Source organism: Ranitomeya variabilis, chromosome 2 (genome assembly GCF_051348905.1).
Source record: "Ranitomeya variabilis isolate aRanVar5 chromosome 2, aRanVar5.hap1, whole genome shotgun sequence".
In the NCBI taxonomy this organism is placed as follows: domain Eukaryota; kingdom Metazoa; phylum Chordata; class Amphibia; order Anura; family Dendrobatidae; genus Ranitomeya; species Ranitomeya variabilis.
Genome location: NC_135233.1, coordinates 239,725,796 through 239,748,172, shown reverse-complemented (window position 1 = coordinate 239,748,172; position 22,377 = coordinate 239,725,796). Strand labels below are relative to the sequence as shown.

The window sequence follows — 22,377 nt, the reverse complement described above, 5'->3', positions numbered from 1 at the left end:
ATTTTCCTTATCTTAGCACAGTAAATTTTGAGTGCAGCCATTGATCTATTTGCTATAGTGCAATAATAAGTGCATCCAGTGGGCATAGTGTAAAACTGTTCACTTCCTTAAGGACTAGCAGAATGGCATATACTCTCTAGTAGCCAAGTGTAAGTGCAGTCGCTTCCTGAGGACCTATTGGACTATCATTCACCTTCTGGTGGCAAACTGTAACAATAGCCACTTCCTGGTGGGCTGGTGGAATAACATTTGCTCCTTGGTGGCCTGGTGGAATAGCATTCGCTCCCTGGTGACCTAGTGGTATAATAGTGTCTCCACAGGGGCTAGTAAAATAGCATCCACTCCCTAGTGGCCTAGTGAAACAGCATTTACTCTGTAACAGCCTAGTGGAATACAAGTTGCTTCCTGAGGACCTAATGGAGTATTAAAATTCATTTTATGGTGGCCTACTTGAATAGCATCCAGAGCCTGATGGCCTTGAAAAAATGGTAGACACTTGCTAGGGTGTAAGGGGAATACTATCCACTGCCCAGTGGCCTAGTAGAACAGTATCCTCCCCCTGGTGGCCTAATGGATATAGTATCTTCTTCCTGATGGCTTAATTGTCAGGTTTCCTTGCTCTGGTGTCCAATGGTCAGTAATGTGCTCCCTGTTGACAGGGTGATCATGTCCTTTCCCTTTATTACCAAAAAGAATGAAAGTTGCCAATTGGTGACCTTAAAAACACCAATTTAGGAAATGAAGATGTAATGGGTCACACTGGTTCCTGAAGTTCTGGTGGTATGTGGCACGGTGGAATTTGTAGATGGCTGACTTGAAACCCTATGAAAGTATTGCATCTATGAAAATGATAGGTAATTTATGTCCTTGAATATATTAAAAATGACCATACTTTTTCTGGGGCAAGGGGTTTATTAAAAAAAAAAGAATTGTTTCTGGTGGAGAGGAATTGGAGCAGCTTGGACTGTCAAGCTTTCTGATAATCCGTTTTAAGGCCTGGCACTTTCTCTGCCCGCCACATAAGAGGAACGAGAGGGAAAACACATCCTTGGATTATTGCAAATTATTCTAATTTCCAGAGGTAAAATCAGAGAGTATGCATATGTGATACAGCAGAAAGTTATTAACACTGCCTGACATCGGTCTCTAAGCTTCCTTGATCTCCAATATCCCTCTCTAGATAGTGACGTGTGAGCTTCTCAAAGAGGCACACTGACAGAACTCTCATTTCCTGGAGGTCATTTTTTTCCAGTGTCAAAGCTGGAAAAGTTAGACAAAAGAACAATTAATGAAGCTGCAAAACAGTCACAACCAGGCTCTTATGGAGATTTCCATCTCTTTGATAGAAATATATTAGAGAATTCAAGATACTGCAATCCTGAGCTGGTATTATCAGACATTTGCAAGTTCTGTGCTAAATTGGGTTTATAGGGCTTGTCGAGATTGAACAACCTTGTCTTCTTGGGTTTCCATTAAACAATGTATTTACCGATTACTGTATCTTGATTATGATTCTTCTTATGGAGCATGATAATCTGATGATAAAGTTCCATAGTGTCCATTGTTTTACCATCAGAGACATTTATCACTTATCTATTGGAATGTCTCACTACTGGGATCTCCATCGATCTCGAAAGAGAGGCTCCAGATGCTTCACCACTTCTTCTTATAATGAATAGAGCAGGATAGTGGAGTATTCACCATGCCTTTTCCATTCATTGTTTGCGGGACTGATGGGTACAATGCTTGGCTATCCCCATCAGTACCAGATGATCGGCATAATGTATGCCCAACCAGTCAGTGCTATGTCAGATTTATCATACAGTAGATGTCTACTTCTCCTAGAAGACCCCATTGTCTTGTTGATGTCAAATCTTACCGAATTTGCAAATGTGAACAGATGCACACTGACTTTTTGGTAGTTCATAATGCACTACTTAGCAAGGGGACAACACCAAGCTCAAGAGAAACCTCCTACTAATTAAAAGAAAGTATGATTCTGCTCTCCAACCTGCAGAATGATGAGAAGGAATATCTAAATGCACCTCATTAAATGTTCTTACCATTTTACATCCCTTAACTCTGAATCTCAGCAAGGGTTTTTATTTTCAGTTTCAAATCTGTATTACTTTTACAGCCGGTGCCATAATTATCCGATTCTTACCCGTTTCAGAAGAGAAGCAAGTTTTGTGGAACTTTCCCATATAAAACTCCAGCCCAATAATGGCAAACATGACGATTGCAAAGAAAAGGAGCAAGCCGATCTGAAGCAGAGGGACCATGGCCTTCATGATGGACTTTAACACCACCTGTAGACCTGAAATGTAGAAGAAAGGGATAGGAGTCAGGCATTACCACACAATATTCAGATATTATCACAAGCCATACAGGATCCATAGTGGGGGATTTAGTGGTATACAGTAAACACAAGAAGTCCTAATCCGGTCTTTGACTACCTTACATTATGCCCACCCCATAATAAATACAACTCTACCCCTTACATATCAGGACAAGATTCTTATATGCCCAGCTATGTAACTTTTTTAAGACCTACAGTACAGACCAAAAGTTTGAACAAACCTTCTCATTTAAAGATTTTTCTGTATTTTCATGACTATGAAAATTGTACGTTCACACTGAAGGCATCAAAACTATGAATTAACACATGTGGAATTATATACTTAACAAAAAAGTGTGAAACAACTGAAAATATGTTTTATATTCTAGGTTCTTCAAAGTAGCCACCTTTTGCTTTGATGACTGCTTTGCACACTCTTAGCATTCTCTTGATGAGCTTCAAGAGGTAGTCACCGGCAATGGTCTTCCAACAATCTTGAAGGAGTTCCCAGAGATGCTTAGCACTTGTTGTCCCTTTTGCCTTCACTCTGCGGTTCAGCTCACCCCAAACCATCTCGAATGGGTTCAGGTCTGGTGACTGTGGAGGCCAGGTCATCTGGCGTAGCCCCCCATCACTCTCCTTCTTGGTCAGATAGCCCTTACACAGCCTGGAGGTGTGTTTGGGGTCATTGTCCTGTTAAAAAATAAATGATGGTCCAACTAAACGCAAACCGGATGGAATAGCATGCTGCTGCAAGATGCTGTGGTAGCCATGCTGGTTCAGTATGCCTTCAGTTTTGAATAAATCCCCACAGTGTCACCAGCAAAGGACCCCCACACCATCACACCTCCTCATCCATGCTTCACGGTGGGAACCAGGCATGTAGAGTCCATCTGTTCACCTTTTCTGCGTCGCACAAAGACACGGTGGTTGGAACCAAAGATCTCAAATTTGGACTCCTCAGACTAAAGCCCAGATTTCCACTGGTCTAATGTCCATTCCTTGTGTTCTTTAGCCCAAAGAAGTCTCTTTTGCTTGTTGCCTGTCCTTAGCAGTGGTTTCCTAGCAGCTATTTTACCATGAAGGCCTGCTGCACAAAGTCTCCTCTTAACAGTTGTTGTAGAGATGGGTCTGCTGCTAGCACTCTGTGTGGCATTGACCTGGTCTCTAATCTGAGCTGCTGTTAACCTGCGATTTCTGAGGCTGGTGATTCGGATAAACTTATCCTCAGAAGCAGAGGTGACTCTTGGTCTTCTTTTCCTGGGGCGGTCCTCATGTGAGCCAGTTTCTTTGTAGCGCTTGATGGTTTTTGCCACTGCACTTGGGGACACTTTCAAAGTTTTCCCAATTTTTCGGACTGACTGACCTTCATTTCTTAAAGTAATGATGGCCACTCGTTTTTCTTTACTTAGCTGCTTTTTTCTTGCCATAATACAAAAAGTCTTACAGTCTATTTAGTAGGACTATCAGCTGTGTATCCACCAGACTTCTGCACAACACAACTGATGGTCCCAACACCATTTATAAGGCAAGAAATCCCACTTATTAAACCTGACAGGGCACACCTGTGAAGTGAAAACCATTCCCGATGACTACCTCTTGAAGCTCATCAAGAGAATGCCAAGAGTGTGCAAAGCAGTCATCAAAGCAAAAGGTGGCAACTTTGAAGAACCTAGAATATAAGACATATTTTCAGTTGTTTCACACTTTTTTGTTAAGTATATAATTCCACATGTTAGCGTTTTATAATACCAGTAAAGTGAACGAGATTTCTGAAAAATTTCCCTTACAAATTTGAACTATAATTTGTTTAAATCTGCACCAAGTCAATTCTTTCAGCATTTTTACAACATTGTTCACCCATTCAAATGAATGGGAAAAATCGCACATAAAAAAGCATAAAAAACATATGGAAAGACATGACAAAAACGCATGTGCTTTATACAGTGTTTTTCCTGCCAAAACACTGTTTTTTGGTGCAGAACAATCTGTTGCATACACTGAACATGTGCACATAGCCTTTAATTTACAACACCCTGGTCCAGCGGTCATATCGGTAGTCAGTACTTTCGGACCAGGACACTGCTAATCTTCTACTACCTGCGGCATTCCCGGTGCTTCTTCTGATTAGTAAGCCCCCATGACTTCATGCATGTAATGTAGTGATGTCCTTCTAACAAGAAGAGCCTGGGATGTCACAGGTAGTAAGCGGTTTGCAGTGGTCTGGCAGCCATGCACTACTGGACCAGGATCCTGCAAATCCTTTTGCTCAACTCATTCTGCTCATCAAGCTATATCTTCTGCAGACTTGCCTATATATATATATATATATATATATATATATATATATATATATATATATATATATATAAAGCAATATTTGGGACATTTAACCCCCCACCTCCCAGAACTCCTTTTGGTTGTAGTTTTGCTAAACTCCACCACATTTATGGTCCAGTTTGTGGCATTCTCCTGGTAAAATCAGGACTATTAGCAAGAAACTTGATGATCCAGATGAAGACCAAAGTCAATCTCCTGGGTAATTGTAGCTACTTTTGTTTCATGGAGAAGGAACAAAAATCCTTCCTTTACTCATCCTGATCTGAAGCAGTAGATTTACTTTCCTGTATCATTCTATCGATATTGGACTCCCTTGTAAACTTTTAATGTGAGTAGACTTTCGTTCAATGCTGCAGCCTTTTCTTTCAGCATGGTACGTGCTGTTGACATTACTTCCTCTTAAGGTCAACCGCTCTTACTGTAACGAACCCTTTCCTATATTAGTGAAGGAACTATTTTTCTCTCCATACAGAAAGATGCATGTGTCTTTGAAAACATTTTCAGTAAAGGGGAACTTTCAATGTTTTCATGCTGAACCACTGGCAGCATAATTACAGCCCTTCATTATAGAATGTTACTGTATGTGCCACTCTGAAATATTGTGCTGTAACAGAGAAAACAGAGCTAGAATAATGACCTGGGCAGGGGGAGAGGAGTCCATAATACTGATCCCTTTAGATTCCCTATTGGCTGGGTTGTCAACTCTCTCTCGACTCATTATTCAAGCTCCGTTCTATGTAATGGAAGAACCAGCCAACGATCCAACATGTTAGGGGATGTGGCGATATTGGCAGGGGAAGAAATATTGGGCATGTGAGATAAACCAGAGACTTTTTTGCAGGGACTTGTTTCCTTCTCTCTTCTGTGGGCTATAAATATTAGTTACCTGGCCGGCTTCTATCTTATGTCTATAGCGGCCTTACACTAGCGATTTAAATTGCTTAGCCCATTTTTTGACACAAGGTGAGGACAGGTATTGACTAAAGGTAAAGTTCTGCCAAACTTGACACATTTGAGGATAATTACTGATGATCAACATATCTCAAAAATTTGTCAAAACAAAAGACAGATTGACACCGTTCTTTTGTCGTCATTTCATTAATATTTGCTTGTTCTACCGAGCCATGGAGCTACGGCATCATAATTGGCATGGTCATCCAGCTACTCAAACAGAAGGACAAACAAAGCTGTGCCCCAATAAAAAAAAACAGTAAGTGGTCTTCCCCAATAAGGCATTAATTGTACAGATCTGTCCCAGTCTTGCACAGACCACTTATGCCCATTGAGACACCTGGGCTTTGATGAGTCTACAACCTCTATAGTAAAGCCACTGGTGACAGAAGCAACCAGGGTATGTAGGGTGCGTGCAAGGGGGGCACCAAGAAGCCACTTTTCCTTGGCCAGGGTATTTTAGATACAGGGTTAGAGGAGCAAATTGAACCTTTGTCCAAGGTGAAGAAAAACCTGGTGCCAGGTTCAAGTTCAAACAATTAAATTCATGAGACCAATCTATCAAATTTGGCAAAAAACTGTGATGCGCATATCCAGATAATTTATATTTGCAGCGCTGACATCCAATATTTCGAAATGACCTTCCATCAATATCAGGAGGATGAGGGAACTTACTGGGGATCCCAGAAACTAGCTTCAGCGGCCTCAATACTCTGACCGCTCTCAATGTCCGTAGGTCAAAATCTGTGCCGACAGTCGCCAGTATCCTGTGCAAAAAGAGAAAAACATTTTTTAACAAGAATCATTGTAAAGCCACAACAGCATTTAGTACGTCTCTTCCATTCATCTCCAACTTGAAAAATTGATTGAAGCAACAAACCGAGAAAGTGTTTGTAAAAACTCCAATGGAATGAATACGTCAAAGGATATGTACACATGAATAATTAATTTCCACTCCTTCCAATAACCATCAATATTAGATTATTATCATTTATTCATTCAGTGCCCAGAAACACCTTACGAGTCCAGTACTGAATGCCTGATCCTACACATCGGCTCACTCCACAATGCAGCGTGAGGGTTTATTGGGGTAAAAAGTCATTGTCCCCCCAAAAAAATTAAAACCCTTGAGTCATCCTCTTCTGCAAAGATTTTAAACTTTCTGTTCAGCATATTTGTTTTTGGAGTGGGGGACAACCAGTAAGCCCCCCATCTATTAAAACTCCTATTGGCAGGGTGTCGGAGTTCCTATTAGAGTTCTTAATAGCAATTTGGTATTTGTTGAATTAGCATTTGGTCATACATAGCCACTCTCACCAGGTGAGCCTATCAATAAGACACTATAGCAGCTTTTCCTCTTGACTTCTTCATCTACATGCACACTAAGCTTGGCCAAGCATTCATAGTTGACGTGGAGAGAGAAATACGCTGCTGCCAGACCAGACTTCTCTGGTAGCACTTTATCCCCCACGAGAACAGAAGATTGGACATTTTGAGACCCAACATGCCTAATCGGTCTTTTCCCTGGGGGCACCCCACACTCATTAGACAGTCAACCGGCCCTGCTGACGTTTACGGGTTTGGCTGGCTTTCATTCACTGTATGTGGGCACCTTGCATAATGTCTTTTTTACAACTTAGATGGACCAATGCCAATTCTATGTAAAACGTATAAATCTGAAACTGGGGAAAAAAATCAAAACCCTAAGAAATCTGGTCATTACCTTTAACATCTCTAGTAAAATGCTGAAGTCATTGTCCTCTTTCCCTTCACCGACTTTGTGACATTATTATGTTCTGGCTTCCATTGATTTGGCTGCTAAAATCCAACAGTATCAACAATGACACGTCACATTTTACTATATCTAAGACAATGTGCACACTGAGTGTTTTTGTTGATTTTTTGTAGCAGAACCTGAGTGGAAAGTCTTAAGTTTTTGAGGAAGATTTAGAGAGTTTCTGCTTAAAAAAAAATCAAATCATCAAAAACCTCAGCATGAAAGTACTGTAATAAAAGTTGATTCCTAGATCTAATCCATGATAAATATTGAGGGTTTTCACTTTGGTTGTCCTGGCTGGAACCAGTAGCCGTATGGTTTACGTTTTCCTCAATAGTGTTAGCCCCACCAACTATGCGGGACACAATGTGCCAGTTTTGAAAACTAAAACTGTGCTGCAATAGAACAACCGGGAAACAAATATTTTCTATAAAGTATCCTCCCACTTGGAGAATTAAAAAAAAAATATGGAATGAGAAATTAGTAAATTCTTCCCTGTCTCATGTGCCTGCACATCCACCATGATTCCACTGAAACACTTTTCAGAGAGACCCATCGATCGAGCAATTAATGAGATTAACTCTGCAGGAATTAATACAGCTCTGAGTAATGTTCTTAAAAGATAATGTAAAGGGAATTTTGTTTTATATTGTTATGTCGTCCAATCTGTACTCGTCGGAGTTTATTGATGCCGAGCTGTGACAATGCACATTGATCTGGAGGATACATTGGGTCTAGGGAATTAATATATGAAAAGGCCACAGACGCTTTCTGTCTCCATCCAAGTGCAAGGTGGAATCGCCATGAGATTAGGTAGACTAGTGGTGGACTATCATCATACGGTCACTTAGGGTTGTGACCCATTGTCATAAGGAAGCCAAATCTTGCTAGTACATGACCAGAATTCATGGCCTATTGCTCCTTATGAACAATTAATATTTCGGAAACCACATGTAGCTTGTCGAACACTATTTGTTAAAGGATATGGCACCTTCCGTTCGGCTTCTAAGTCTTTTTATTTCTCTGTGCAATGTCGGCTGCAGAATAAGATGGCGGAGAATCATTAGCGAGCTCGTTCTGAGGCCAGATTCACCTGACCGTATAAAAAAATCATCAGAATTTCATGCAGAAAACTTGGACAATTATTTTTCTCCCTTGTGATCCATGTACAATCCGTCTTTTTACAGCAGCATTAACAGTTCCCTATGTAACAGAATTGCAATGTATCCACAAAAAATCAGATGCTAAACTGAAGCTCCATATGGAACCCAATTTTTTTTTGCATATCCTTAGACTTGAATGGATGAATCTCATCCACATCATGGAAGAAACTAGTGCACGCTGCAAATTTTCTGACATGCTGATTCAGACTGAAAATAATGGCTCTTCTGCGCTGCCCCGTTTTATAAAATTGGTTCAAGTAGTGTCCCTTTTTTTACGAACATAAAAAAAATATGGCCGTGTGAACCTTGTGTGTTTGTAACTTTTGTTACGAACTCCTATGTGCTGACCCACAGACCACATCCAAGTGGAGTTCAACTTTGATGCAGTCATAAATCAGCTGAAAGGAGCTCCGACAAGAAAGGGAAAACAATTTTCATCTCTCTATCAGGGAAAGCTCACCGAATATTCTCAACTGAATCTATTCTGCAAACAGCAATGCACAGGGAAACAAAGAGTCTGATTAAGCCAAATCACACATACCTAATTGCCAAAATAGTTTTTAACTCAAAATATACGCAATTAAGTAAAAAAAAAGTTCCCCACAAAAATGTCCATACAACATGGCCTTATAGTAATAAGGTTGTCCCAAAAATGTGTAATGGTCAAGCAGAAAGCAACCCAACAAATCTGAGGTCTCCATTCCATTGAGATTTATAGCACTTTAGGAACCCAGTGGAATCAGACGGCGGAGTACATTGTGGTCAACAGTTCTAAAATTATTATTATTGTCCAAAATTTTCAGAAAAAACTCCAGCAAAGTCAAGTATGCCCCGGTCCAAAAAAGGGTAGTGATTTTCACAAGCCCTGCCCCAAAGTGGGTGTTACCAATCAGTTTAACCCTTTCCAGGGGTGAGGCTTTCATTTTCCATACCCAGATGTTGGAAAATATGAGAATATTTTACACTATTTACCCCAGGCATTATTTTAACATTTCATCCTTGGCAGGTATATTTGTCATGCAGGTGTTAAGAAAAGTTAGGTGACAGCCTCTGAGGAGCTTTAATGGTAGCCATATTGGTAGTCACCTAAAAGAATAGAATAATAAAGGACTGGTGGAAAACTTGAGGGTTTATATCACTTTTCTTTTTATTCTATGGAGGAAATACTTTTTAGGGGGTTAAATTTGATGGTCGAAGGAAGTGAAGCCCTTTCACACAATGCGGGATTAATGCAATTTTTCCTGGCCACAGAAGGGGCGAAAGGGTTTCTTTCAGAGAAAACATGGTCGAGCTGATGTTATGAAGCGACAACTGTGTCTGGGATTCCCATCGCTTGCCTGTCTCGCGGGGCACGCCATGTAATAGGTCCCAGCTGCAGTGCATCATATGCGCAAGCCGTCAGACACACATACACAATATACACACGTCCCCAAGGGGCTTGTGGCAGCTTCGGTTACATCACACACTGTCTCAATTGCAAAACTCTGCAGTAGAATCATCAGCAACCTGCCTGTAATAAACAACTGGGCTTATCGACAAAAGGCGATCGTGTTCCCAAATATGGCTGATACCCGACTCTCCAAATCAATATTACAAAATGTCAGTATTTAAAAATTACAAACACATAAATGATGAATTGGAAAATAATGATCTATATGATATACAGCAATGTCAAGCTCCTGCGATTCACACTCTCAGGTAGGCATTAGGTAGCGGTCACACAGACAATGTAGTTTTATTGCTTTAAAAAAAAACAGCCTTTTCTGGGCACAAAGGTATCACAGCAAATAAACCATTCATTTAGCAGGGCACATACAATATGTCAGTGCAGGCTCACCCCAACACATTACAGTCCTTTCTCCCGGAGAAAACTACATACAAAGAAGAGGCACAATCCCACCAGTCTCAGTATCACCTTCAACCTGAGCTCTAGCAACTTCCTGCGCCAAACAGAAGTGTTCAACTCCGAGCACAGTTCACACTGAACAGGCTGCAGCTTCCACACATTTCTCTACTGCTCCAACACACAGACTGCTCAGCTCTCCTAGCTGACCCATGCAGTCTCAATTCATAGAAAGACATTGGCTTGTCTCTCTCCCAGCTATAGCTCACATTTTGACTGGGCACTCACCAGCATCACACTCCACTCTGCTCAACATCCAGCAAACTGACAGCCCTACTGAACACTGGCCCTGGTTCCTAGTGAAAACTAAACAGGTGCATCTAATCCAGACCTGCAGTGATAGGGCAGGGTTTAATCCTATCTGACTTTGCTATAGTCCCCATGGAAAATCTGTAACAACCCCCCAAACTTATTATACTTGTATCTTTGGGCCCCCATAAGTGCCGGTGTCCATTTTCTCCCTATGCATCCTAGATACCTACTCCCATGATCTTCAAAAATGAGCCCTAGAACTGCATCAGGGGTGCAGCCATCAGGGATGCAAAAGTAGCAGCCAGACCTATGCTCTCATGCCTAAGTAGAGGTCTACGGCACCTCTCCTGCAACAAATGAAGCTAGTATTATAAATGGCAAAGGAGATGGTTGGAACCTTTACTATTTTTTGCAACTACAATTAGATTAAGCCTCTGTTTTGCATTGGAGTCATCAATATGTAACAGCCAAGAAAAGGTTAAAAAACTTTGCTATAGCTGCTATAGCATTATTTCAACATGTACCAATTGTATTGTTAACAGAAATGGGACAATGGATCTACTCAACTTGTTACACCAACCAAATGTGTCTCAGTGTACGTGCTACTAAACCTTTGCTACCTGCACCAGTTTTTGGCAGTTCTTTGGAGGAACTGGCTCTCCTTAAAGGATTATTCTCCTCATTTAACTATGTACAGGAGAGGAGATAACTTGCTGATCAGTTTGAGTCTAACTGCCCGGATCCCCACCGATCCCGAGAATGGAGGTCTGAAATGCACCTTTAGAAAGGAGTGGTGGCCCACCGCTCTAGGAGAATAAATTGACAGTGTCAATGCACAAGCCTTAAAAAATCAGATGCTGTACCGGGGATACTGGAAGGTAAGAGATTTGCGGGCCTCCTGTCTAACCACCAGGTACCAATGAACACTGGACCGGCGTTTCACAAATCAATCCACTCATCTCTAGTAGCCATAGTTATGGATGGCCATTTTGTCTCTATGTAAACTCCTAAAACGACATAGTCTCCTGTTATCTAAAACCTTTAATGACTTTTCTCAAAACTAATTGACTACCAAATGGTTAAATCCCAGATAGCTACTGACCACCAGTGAATACGAGAATCCAGTACAATCTAAAGCACATGTAGAACAAAAAACTTCTAGTGCATATCGACCCTGACATTGAATTTGGAAGAATGAGCAACTGATTTTTGCAGTGAAAAGGTCTAGATCCCTCCAGTGGGCAGTTTTTTTTTGCTGTATTGTGAGCTGAAAGCATTTGTTCTGTGCCAAGAAGGCATCTCTTGGTCAGCAGCCCCTTAGGAGAAGTTGAGGGAAATAGTTTCTGTGTACCAAGACCGGAACATTTGCTCCATAAAACGGGCGACATGGGAATGATTACAGACTGGCTGTTTATGAGGACCACAGACCTAGTGGCTTGTATTCCCATTGCGACAATGATAACATGACATACAGGATAAAAAGTTGTAAAAATCCTACTGCCTTGTTGTGATCCACAGCCATTAAAATGACCAAATCTTGCAGAAATCATCTGATTTAATGTTGGGTAAAAATGTTGGAAAAAGAATAGACCTAGATTACTTGTTCGCTCAATGTTTCTTAAAGGAGGAGTTCCACTTCTAATGTTAAAGTAACATAAATGCAGAATTTTAGATTCTGGACCATCAATTAATCTAATAATTGAAATAAATACTTTCAAGATTCTACTGGTCACCGTAGAAAGGAGGTCTCCCCCCGCTGTCAGACATGGGGTCACACCACTCAGGTCACACTAACGTATCAATAGGAAGTATATATATATATATATATATATATATATATATATATACACAGTATATATATATCTATATATATGAGGCATCGTGATTACTCGCTAATCCCGCCCCCTGCAAAGTAGCTCCACCCCCACACATCACCACACACAATCCCGCCCCCCCACCACATTACCACACATAATCCCGCCCCCCCACATTACCACACATAATCCTGCCCCCCACATTACCACACATAATCCCGCCCCCACCACATTACCACACATAATCCCGCCCCACCACATTACCACACATAATCCCGCCCCCAACCACATTACCACACATAATCCCGTCCCCCCACCAAATTACCACATAATCCCGCCCCCACATTACCACACATAATCCCTCCCCCCCACATTACCACACATAATCCCGCCCCCCCACCACATTACCACACATAATCCTGCCCCCCACCACATTACCACACACAATCCTGCCCCCCCACATTACCACACATAATCCCGCCCCCCCACCATATTACCACACATAATCCTGCCCCCCACATTACCACACGAGGCTCCGTACCCACACATTACCACAAGAGGCTCCGTCCTCACACATTACCACACGAGGCTCCGTCCCCACACATTACCATACGAGGCTCCATCCTCAAATATTACCACATGAGGCTCCGTCCCCACACATTACCACACGAGGCTCTGTCCCCACACATTACCACACGAGGCTCCGTACCCACACATTACCACATGAGGCTCCGTCCCCACACATTACCACACGAGGCTCCGTCCTCACACATTACCACATGAGGCTGCGTCCCCACACATTACCACATGAGGCTCTGTCCCCACATATTACCACACATATCCAGTTTGCTTTTGATTATACACTGTGAATAAAATGTATTAGTATTATTCTGATTTTTAATTATTATTCTTATTAACTTCATTTTAAGTTAATTTACCACCTGCATAAGCGCTATTGAATGTTGTAATTATTTACTTTAGTTTAATCATTAGCAGCGTTAATTAGATAGCAATGAGCATGCCGAGCGTTAGCTGGCTGGAAACAGCTAGTATATATATATATATATATATATATACATATATATATATATATATATATATATATACACACACACTGCCTTTATTGACATGGGGTCACACCACTCAGCTCAAACTAACGTATCAATAGGAAGTATATATATATGTATATAGTACAAACCAAAAGTTTGGACACACCTTCTCATTTAAAGATTTTTCTGTATTTTCTTGACTATGAAAATTGTAAATTCACACTGGAGGCATCAAAACTATGAATTAACACATGTGGAATTATATACTTAACAAAAAAGTGTGAAACAACTGAAATTATGTCATATTCTAGGTTCTTCAAAGTAGCCACCTTTTGCTTTGATGACTGCTTTGCACACTCTTGGCATTCTCTTGATAAGCTTCAAGAGGTAGTCACCGGAAATGGTCTTCCAACAATCTTGAAGGAGTTCCCAGAAATGCTTAGCACTTGTTGGGCCTTTTGCCTTCACTCTGCGGTCCAGCTCACCCCAAACCATCTAGATTGGGTTCAGGTCTTGTGACTGTGGAGGCCAGGTCATCTGGCGTAACACCCCATCACTCTCCCTCCTGGTCAAATAGCCCTTACACAGGCTGGAGGTGTGTTTGGGGTCATTGTCCTGTTGAAAAATAAATGATGGTCCAACTAAACGCAAACCGGATGGAATAGCATGCTGCTGCAAGATGCTGTGGTAGCCATGCTGGTTCAGTATGCCTTCAATTTTGAATAAATCCCCAACAGTGTCACCAGCAAAGCACCCCCACACCATCACACCTCCTCCTCCATGCTTCACGGTGGGAACCAGGCATGTAGAGTCCATCCGTTCACCTTTTCTGCGTCACACAAAGGCACGGTGGTTGGAACCAAAGATCTCAAATTTGGACTCATCAGACCAAAGCACAGATTTCCACTGGTCTAATGTCCATTCCCTGTGTTCTTTAGCCCAAACAAGTCTCTTCTGCTTGTTGCCTGTCCTTAACAGTGGTTTCCTAGCAGCTATTTTACCATGAAGGCCTGCTGCACAAAGTCTCCTCTTAACAGTTTTTGCAGAGATGTGTCTGCTGCTAGAACTCCAGGTACCTTGAGGAAGACACATGTGGTGTCGAAACATGTCGTCCATAAGGGATTGAATGTATGCAATATTGTAACTGAAGAAATCTGGAACTTTTTAATGGATAAATAAAAGGTATATTTTACTCTATTATTGGACTGATCGCTAGAGAAACAAAAAGTTTTTTTCTTTACATGTGTTGATTTGTCCCAATCAGTTTTCCCTGCCAACTGTAACCACAGGTTGGATGTATTCCTGTTTCTTCAGAGCGGTAAGCTGGCTTTGCCAAAAACTCTTTATATATATATATGTATATATATATATATATATATATATATATATATATATATATATATATACACACACATATATACAGTATATATATATATATATATATATATATATATATATATATATATATATATATATAGCTCAAAAATTAATTTAGCAGTGCAACACAAAGAAAAGATAGGTAATGTGCACAAAATAATTCAAAAGTGTCTAGTCATGTAGAACTGAAGCTCTCTGGTTGCTAAGTGGTTAATAAAAAGTTTAGGATTATAAGTAAAGCTTCTTATATCATTCACATACATGTCTGAAACCGTTTCTCAGCACTCTGTGGGATTATGTAGTGGTGATGGTGGCTGATATTTTTCTGGTCTCTAACTTCTTAAAGAAACCGTACAACCCATCCAGAGAGGATACACTTGAGCCACGGCGGACGATCACCTATCTGTGCTCTTCTAAAGGGCACAGCGAGGTGTTAATACCTTTCTATAATGATGGGCAAATGGGTCAGGTTTCTAAATATAGGGGGACATTTCATTTATTATGCTGTAGCCTAAATCAGTGCTTACGAACCCTGGCTCATTGGGATATTTGGAACTCAGTTGGCTGAAAACACCAGAAAATGGCCAAAGAGAGACATATAGCAGCTAAACACGACTGATTCTTATCTTTTTGGAAACAATATAGAGTAACTAGACAAAAAAGAAAGAGCCAATTTGTCAAACCTATTGTATCATCCTGAAAATGGATCCAGGCAAACTTGTATAGGATCAGTCAAAAATCGTCTATGGGCGCTGTATCCTATCTTTAGAGATGGATCGGTGTCGTTTCTTTGCTCGTTGGTAGTCCGAGCGGTTTATGCTTGTTTATAAGCCGTCCGCAGACAGGCAGGGAGAAGAACTTGTAAATTGTGAAGAAAATGGTGCGAGCGGGAGCAGCGGCGCAGGTAAGAAATATCACCTATTAAGAAAAGTGAAAAGAAATCTAGCGCCTTGCTCGACCTCTCATCTAGATAGCTACATTGCGTCTGTTACTCATCCGCGGACTCACAGATGTGCAGCATAGCCCCGGGATAGTCAATTCTACAGCTCCACACTCGACAACTGTATAAATGAAGGACGACCCTTGTGACACATCGGCTCTGCAATGTGCAATAACACCACTGTCCTCATTCCCAAATGACCTCTTCTTGCCGCGGCTCACAGAAAATGTTACCCTCCAAGCATTATTCGGCTTTATGATATCAAAATACTTGGCTTATTTGGCTATTCATTGGGATATTTCAGAATCTTGTGCTGAAATAACTGGAGAAAGGATCAAGTCATGAACTCTCATAAGTATGACGATATAAATCTGTAAGGCCAAAAATTGCAGCAAAAGAGAAAAAATAAAGCAAAAAAGTACTGAATGTAGAGTGTTTTCTATTGATGCACTGCAGCAAAAAATACATAGCAAAATAAACAATATTTTTTGCTAAGAAACATAACACATAAATATATAGCATTAAACAGGTTTTCCAGTCTCCTCAACTGCAGTTTGTTGTGAAAACAAACTCTGTTTACTCACCCTTCTCGAGTACAGGGCTCAGTCTCCTCTGCAGCTCTGGGAGTGTCTGTTATTTCGTCAACGCTGGCATCACATCAATAACGCTGCAGCCAATCAGTGAGCTCAGTGGCTCTGCACAAGTAGATGGCACAAGCCCCTGTGCTCACTGATTGACTGCAGCTCTGGTGATATGACGTCACCGGGAACAGCAGCAGAGAGTCAGTGATGTACCCTATCTATGTGTGTATGTGTAGGGGGTAAAATATATTACGTTTATACCTTTGCCTTTCTCTTTTATTCCGGTGCCATATATTATCAGTGTATGTATATTTGTTAACATATGATGGTACTGCTACATGACTTAGTGTATTACCACTCTTATACAATGGTACTGCTTCCCTGTTATGTGTATTACCGTATCTTGCTAATTGTATATATGTGTTAATGTTATACTTTTGTAATACTGCTATGTATAGTATAGGGTAAGTGCAGTTATTGGATTGGTCACTAGATGGGGGCATTCTAGTGTACAGAGCTTTCAGCTAGGGTATAGTGTAGGAAAGGGTTAACTATAGGAGGGGCTGCTGTGTGGTAAGCTAGGAACATTCCCTTAGGTAGTCAGAAGGGCCTGGGTGCCCGAATAGTCACACATGGGCTCTAGGCCCAGGACACCACAGCAGTCACGCAACGTTTAAGAAGCAGAAGAGAATTATAACCATTCGGAGTCTATAGGACAGAATTATGGTGTCAAGCAGCAGTATTGCAGCAGTTCATAGCTGGAGGAAGGAAGCGGTCCGGAATAGTACAGTGCGCAGATTGTTCAGCATGTGGCAAATAATTGCATGGGTCGATGCTCTCAGAACCGGGGCAAAACAAACTGTAGAATCCCCAGAAACAGTGAGTCTGAGCAGGGAGAACACTGCGGTATCGCCTAAGGCGCTATTACCCCGTAATGTACTGGAGTACGTGGAGCTGAGTGCAGGGAAAGAGCAGAATGAGCACTGCATGGGACCTGTTGTTGATGTTGGTACTTACAAGAATGTGCTGCCAAGTTGTTCAAGTAAAGTTTCACATGTTGTATTTGAACCGGACTGTGTCTCAATTTTTGTGAAGCCTGTTGCAGAAAGGCCTAAGCACCACAGTGGTATCCTTGATGGCATATCGAGAGAAGACACGCGTATGCTGGTGAGAGAATGCTGTTTTCATGTAAGTGGAGACCAGGGCAAAGATACACCGGAGTGTATGGCCACGACTACGGCTCTGGCGCTCCCTTACATATGTAAAGAACAGTTTGAGGGTTTTTTTGTTGTGTTTTTTGTTTGTTTGTTTAAATTACAGCTGCTTTTGGTGAAAGTATTTGGACATGTCCAATAGCAATAGTGATAGGCACATTTTCAATTCTCACAGACCTCAAGCAAAGCAGATGCTCAGACAAGATGAGGCCATTTCAATGGCGGTCAATCAGAAGAACATTGGAGCTTAACGTGTTCTCATAGAACACTGCTTATTCAGATGATACCTCGAGAACACAACTTATATATACTGTACTGGTGTAAATGGCTTGGGTTATTTCTTCATGTTGCTCTTCTACATGTCCTTTCTAGCCCTTCATCATACAACTTGTATTAGGCTAACAGGAAACATTTATCTATCTTAGTTTACTGGGACACTAAGTTTTTTTAAGAGTTTTTGGTGCAGAAGCTTTTCAAAATCATCTCAAAATCAAAATTCCTGAAACTCATCAAAAAGACTCAGTGCGCACATAGCTTTAGGTACATATGCCCTAATGAGTATCCCAATAGTAACCACTTTAATAATATGCATTGGATAAAAATTCTAAATGGCTATGCAGAGTAGATTTAAAGGGTTTGCCAAGTGCCACTTAAAGGGAATCAGTCAGCAGGATTTCATCTCAGAACTATTTATACCCACCTGTAGCGGTTTTAAAGACAAGTCCAGCAATACATTTACATAGCCTGTCTGTGCTTCCAATACCTTTACATAGCCTGTCTGTGCTTCCAATACCTTTACATAGCCTGTCTGTGCTTCCAATACCTTTACATAGCCTGTCTGTGCCTCCATTACTGATCATTTCAGTGTTGGAAATGATATGTAAATGAGGCTGAAGAGCTATGGTAGATCTGAAGCCTCTGTCACTCCAGCTCTATTCTCCACCCAGTGCCACCTCCTTTTGCTTGACTGAAACCGTCTATGATGTATGACTTTAGGCAATGGAGCCATCAGTCAAACAGGAAGCAGCAGCTCTGGGTGGAGAATAGAGCTGGAGTGACTGAAGCTTTAGAGAGGTAAGTAGAATAGCTGCTGGCTGAAAAAGTCTTCGGAATGTATGGCAAGCTTTAATATCAACTTAAAGTCGACTTTCCTGGTAAGTTGTGACTTTCAGAGATTCAATCTGAGAGGTTAAGGTGTAACATCTGCAGAGCTTATTAACCCTTACAGCTCACAATACGCGCCAACAACAGCAACACTAATGAAAGTCACAAATCACTGTACGATATTCCGTGAATACATTGCGGCACTCTCCTAGTGAGGTCACAGTGACCGGCTTCTCTCTACTGCATTATTAATGGTGCAGCGCTAGAGGTGGCAGAACAGAAGACAGTTCACCAGCGAAAGGTGATTATTCTCCGCAGCTGTAGCTGCCAGGATCTGCCATGCCTAGTTATTTTCTTCACAGCAAATGTGCCTTTTTACCGACAAAAAATAATGAATATAAGGCTTTTTGAGGACAGATTTTTATTTCTTTGAGGTGGTCAAAAAATACACGTTTTTCAAGAAATTCCCCTGTTTGGCAGAGCTTTTGAAAGAGTTTTTCTTATCCTGAACCTATTTTGAAGGTTTTGTTTTTAATGTTCTTGGACACTATTTTTACCTAAAGCATTTTTTCCCAGCCTTTTGATTGGACAGTGCCTAGTTTGGGGTGGATTCCATCAGAATCTGCTTTAAAAAAGTCACATGAGATCTTTTCTTCTTCCAGCAGAAGTTTTTCAACAATATTCTTTTTAAAATTGGGGGGATTTTTTTTTTACAATTTATAGTTATAGTCATTAAGGTGATTAATAAAACATTACAGAGTGATCTAAAACTTGTTCTATTAAACAAGTAACAAAATATATTCAAAGAAGAATCAACAGAGAAAAAAAGGTTAATGCAAGAGGAAAAGAATGCAGAAGAAAAAGTTAGGAAGGGGAAGGAAAGAAAAGGGCATAGGAGAAGGTTGGATCAGATAAACGTGGAGAGTAGGGACAGGGGAAAAGATCATCTTAATTAAAACGATATTTATAATAAAACAATTTTCAATTTGCTTCATTAAATATGTAATTGTACTTGTACTTCTTGGCATATTATAAAGCTTTTAACCTAAAAGAGGGCATTCCGACTTGAGGAAAGAAATAGGAAATTTTTTTAAAGAATTGTTCCTTAGAGCGTAAGAATGTTCAAAAGAATTATGGGTCGACATTCTATTCATTGTTTATGAAATGGAGGGCACGTCTATTGATTTCCACTTCGATGCTATAAGTATTTTTGTTACAGCAAATAGATGAATTTCGGGATATTTAATTTTGGGGGGATGTCGATTTGAATCAAGCGAGAACAAAACCAGTTGAGGAGACAATTCAACTACAGAGTTGTTAATATTTCTCAATAAATTAGCTACTTCTTTCCACAGGTTGATTATTTTAGGACATGACCAGAAAGTATGTAATATGTTAGCTTTTTGAGTACAGTTCCTCCAGCATAAGTCTGATCCGACCTCAAAAATCTGCTTTAATCTGACAGGTGTGTAGAACCAACGAGATAAGATTTTAACTTAATTCTCATGAATATTAGCATTTACATGTGATTTACAATTGCTTCTTTCCATGACTCAGGAAAAACATATATTCATATCTTCTTCCCACTTAACCATGTGTTTTGATTTTTCAATAAGCAGCAGAAGTTTTAGAAAACATAAGTGAAAAAAAAATGTTTAAAAAACTTTACAATATGAACAAAGAGGATTAACATTGAAAGGAATAGAAAGGGTCTTCCAAGCATTATTTTTAGCGGATCCGTTCAAAAAAATATCAAAAGCCACCATCTGCACACAGCCTAAGGCCTCTATCAGACATCCGTGGGGTGTTTTTTTCACCCATGAGAAAAACAGCTCGAATTTCATCAGTGTTTTCAATCCATATTACAGCATTGTCATCAGAGCTAGATCCAAATTTCATCAGTTTTTTCTCCAGCTTCTCCTATCTATCAACCTGTGAAAAATTGGCAGCACTCAGATGGTATCCGAGTGCTGTCCAATTTTTTCACAGGCCCAGAGACTTGCATTGACAATTTTTACTTGACAAAAATCAGATCAATGCTGGACACATCTCCACAATTTTGCTCGATACGACAAAAAGTTTGGATATGTGAACAGCACCATAGATAGTCATAGGTACCAGTGAGAAAATCACGAATAGAACTTGTAAATTAAAAACGTATGAATGAATGGTGATGCTCGCTATAGTTGGCAGATTTTTTTTTACCATTTTGAAAAGCAAAACCTTCCCATTAGTAGTTATTTGGGTGAGAATAACCTGACAATTGTCTCATCAGTCAGTCACTTGGTATATGATCTCAGGATCAGGCCCAGCCCAAGCCTTACTGTAACTATTGGGAATGGAGATTGTAATGACAAACTACAGGGTGTCCCCAAGTGGCAAGATGGTGCAAGTGGTCGTCTGTAAATAAGTCCTGTAGATGTATCTGTGTCTAGACCTCAAAATAGCAGCGCATGCAAGACGACCCGGGAATCTCACAGAACTGGAAGAATTTTCCAAGGAAGAATGAATGAAAATCCCTCAAATAAGAACTGAAAGACTTTTGGATGGTTATAAAAAGCATTTACAAGCTGTGATACTTACAAAAGGGGGAGCTACCAGGTACTAACCATGCAGGGTGCCCAATGGTTTGCATTGCCCCATTTTCCTTTGTGTAATTTTTCAAATGTAAAAAATGAATATATATATATATATATATATATATATATATATATATATATACTATATAATTGTCTAAGGGTCACTTCCGTCTTTCTGTCAGTCCTTCTGTCTGTCTGTCTGTCACGGATATTCATTGGTCGCGGCCTCTGTCTGTCATGGAAATCCAAGTCGCTGATTGGTCGCGGCAAAATGGCCACGACCAATCAGCGACGGGCACAGTCCGGCAGCAAAATGGCCGCTCCTTCCTCCCCGCAGTCAGTGCCCGCTCCATAATCCCCTCCAGTCAGCGCTCACACAGGGTTAATGGCAGCGGTAATGGACTGCGCTATGCCACGGGTAACGCACTCCGTTACCGCTGCTATTAACCCTATGTGACCAACTTTTTACTATTGATGCTGCCTATGCGGCATCAATAGTTAAAAGATCTAATGTTAAAAATAACAAAAAAATAAAAAATCATTATATACTCACCGTCCGTCGGCCCCTCGGATCCAGAACCGGCCTTTCCGGCTCCTCGCGATGCTCCGGTGACCGCTCCATGCATTGCGGTCTCGCGAGATCATGATGTAGCGGTCTCGCGAGACCACTACGTCATCATCTTGCGAGACCACAATGCACTCTTGGGACCGGAGCGCGCGAGGAGCGTCGGTAACCACTTCGCCTGGATCCGGGGCCAACGGAAGGTGAGTATATAACTATTTTTTATTTTAATTATTTTTTTTAACAGGGATATGATGCCCACATTGCTATACAGTATACTACGTGGGCTGTGCAATATACTACGTGGGCTGTGCAATGTACTACGTGGGCTGTGCAATGTACTACGTGGGCTGTGCAATGTACTACGTGGGCTGTGCAATGTACTACGTGGGCTGTGCAATGTACTACGTGGGCTGTACAATATATTACGTGG

At 40.9% G+C, this 22,377-nt stretch overlaps 1 protein-coding gene across 1 annotated transcript in view; it reads right to left on the bottom strand.

Annotated features, from left to right (window-relative positions):
* Positions 1 to 22,377, bottom strand: part of CACNA1B (calcium voltage-gated channel subunit alpha1 B) — a 386,102-nt gene that overhangs the window by 261,893 nt on the left and 101,832 nt on the right. The window contains exons 4-5 of the mRNA XM_077284262.1: positions 6,305 to 6,396; positions 2,165 to 2,317 (exon numbers count right to left, since the gene is read on the bottom strand). Of these exons, the coding sequence (XP_077140377.1) occupies positions 2,165 to 2,317; positions 6,305 to 6,396 (245 nt within the window). The remainder of the gene's footprint in view (positions 1 to 2,164; positions 2,318 to 6,304; positions 6,397 to 22,377) is intronic.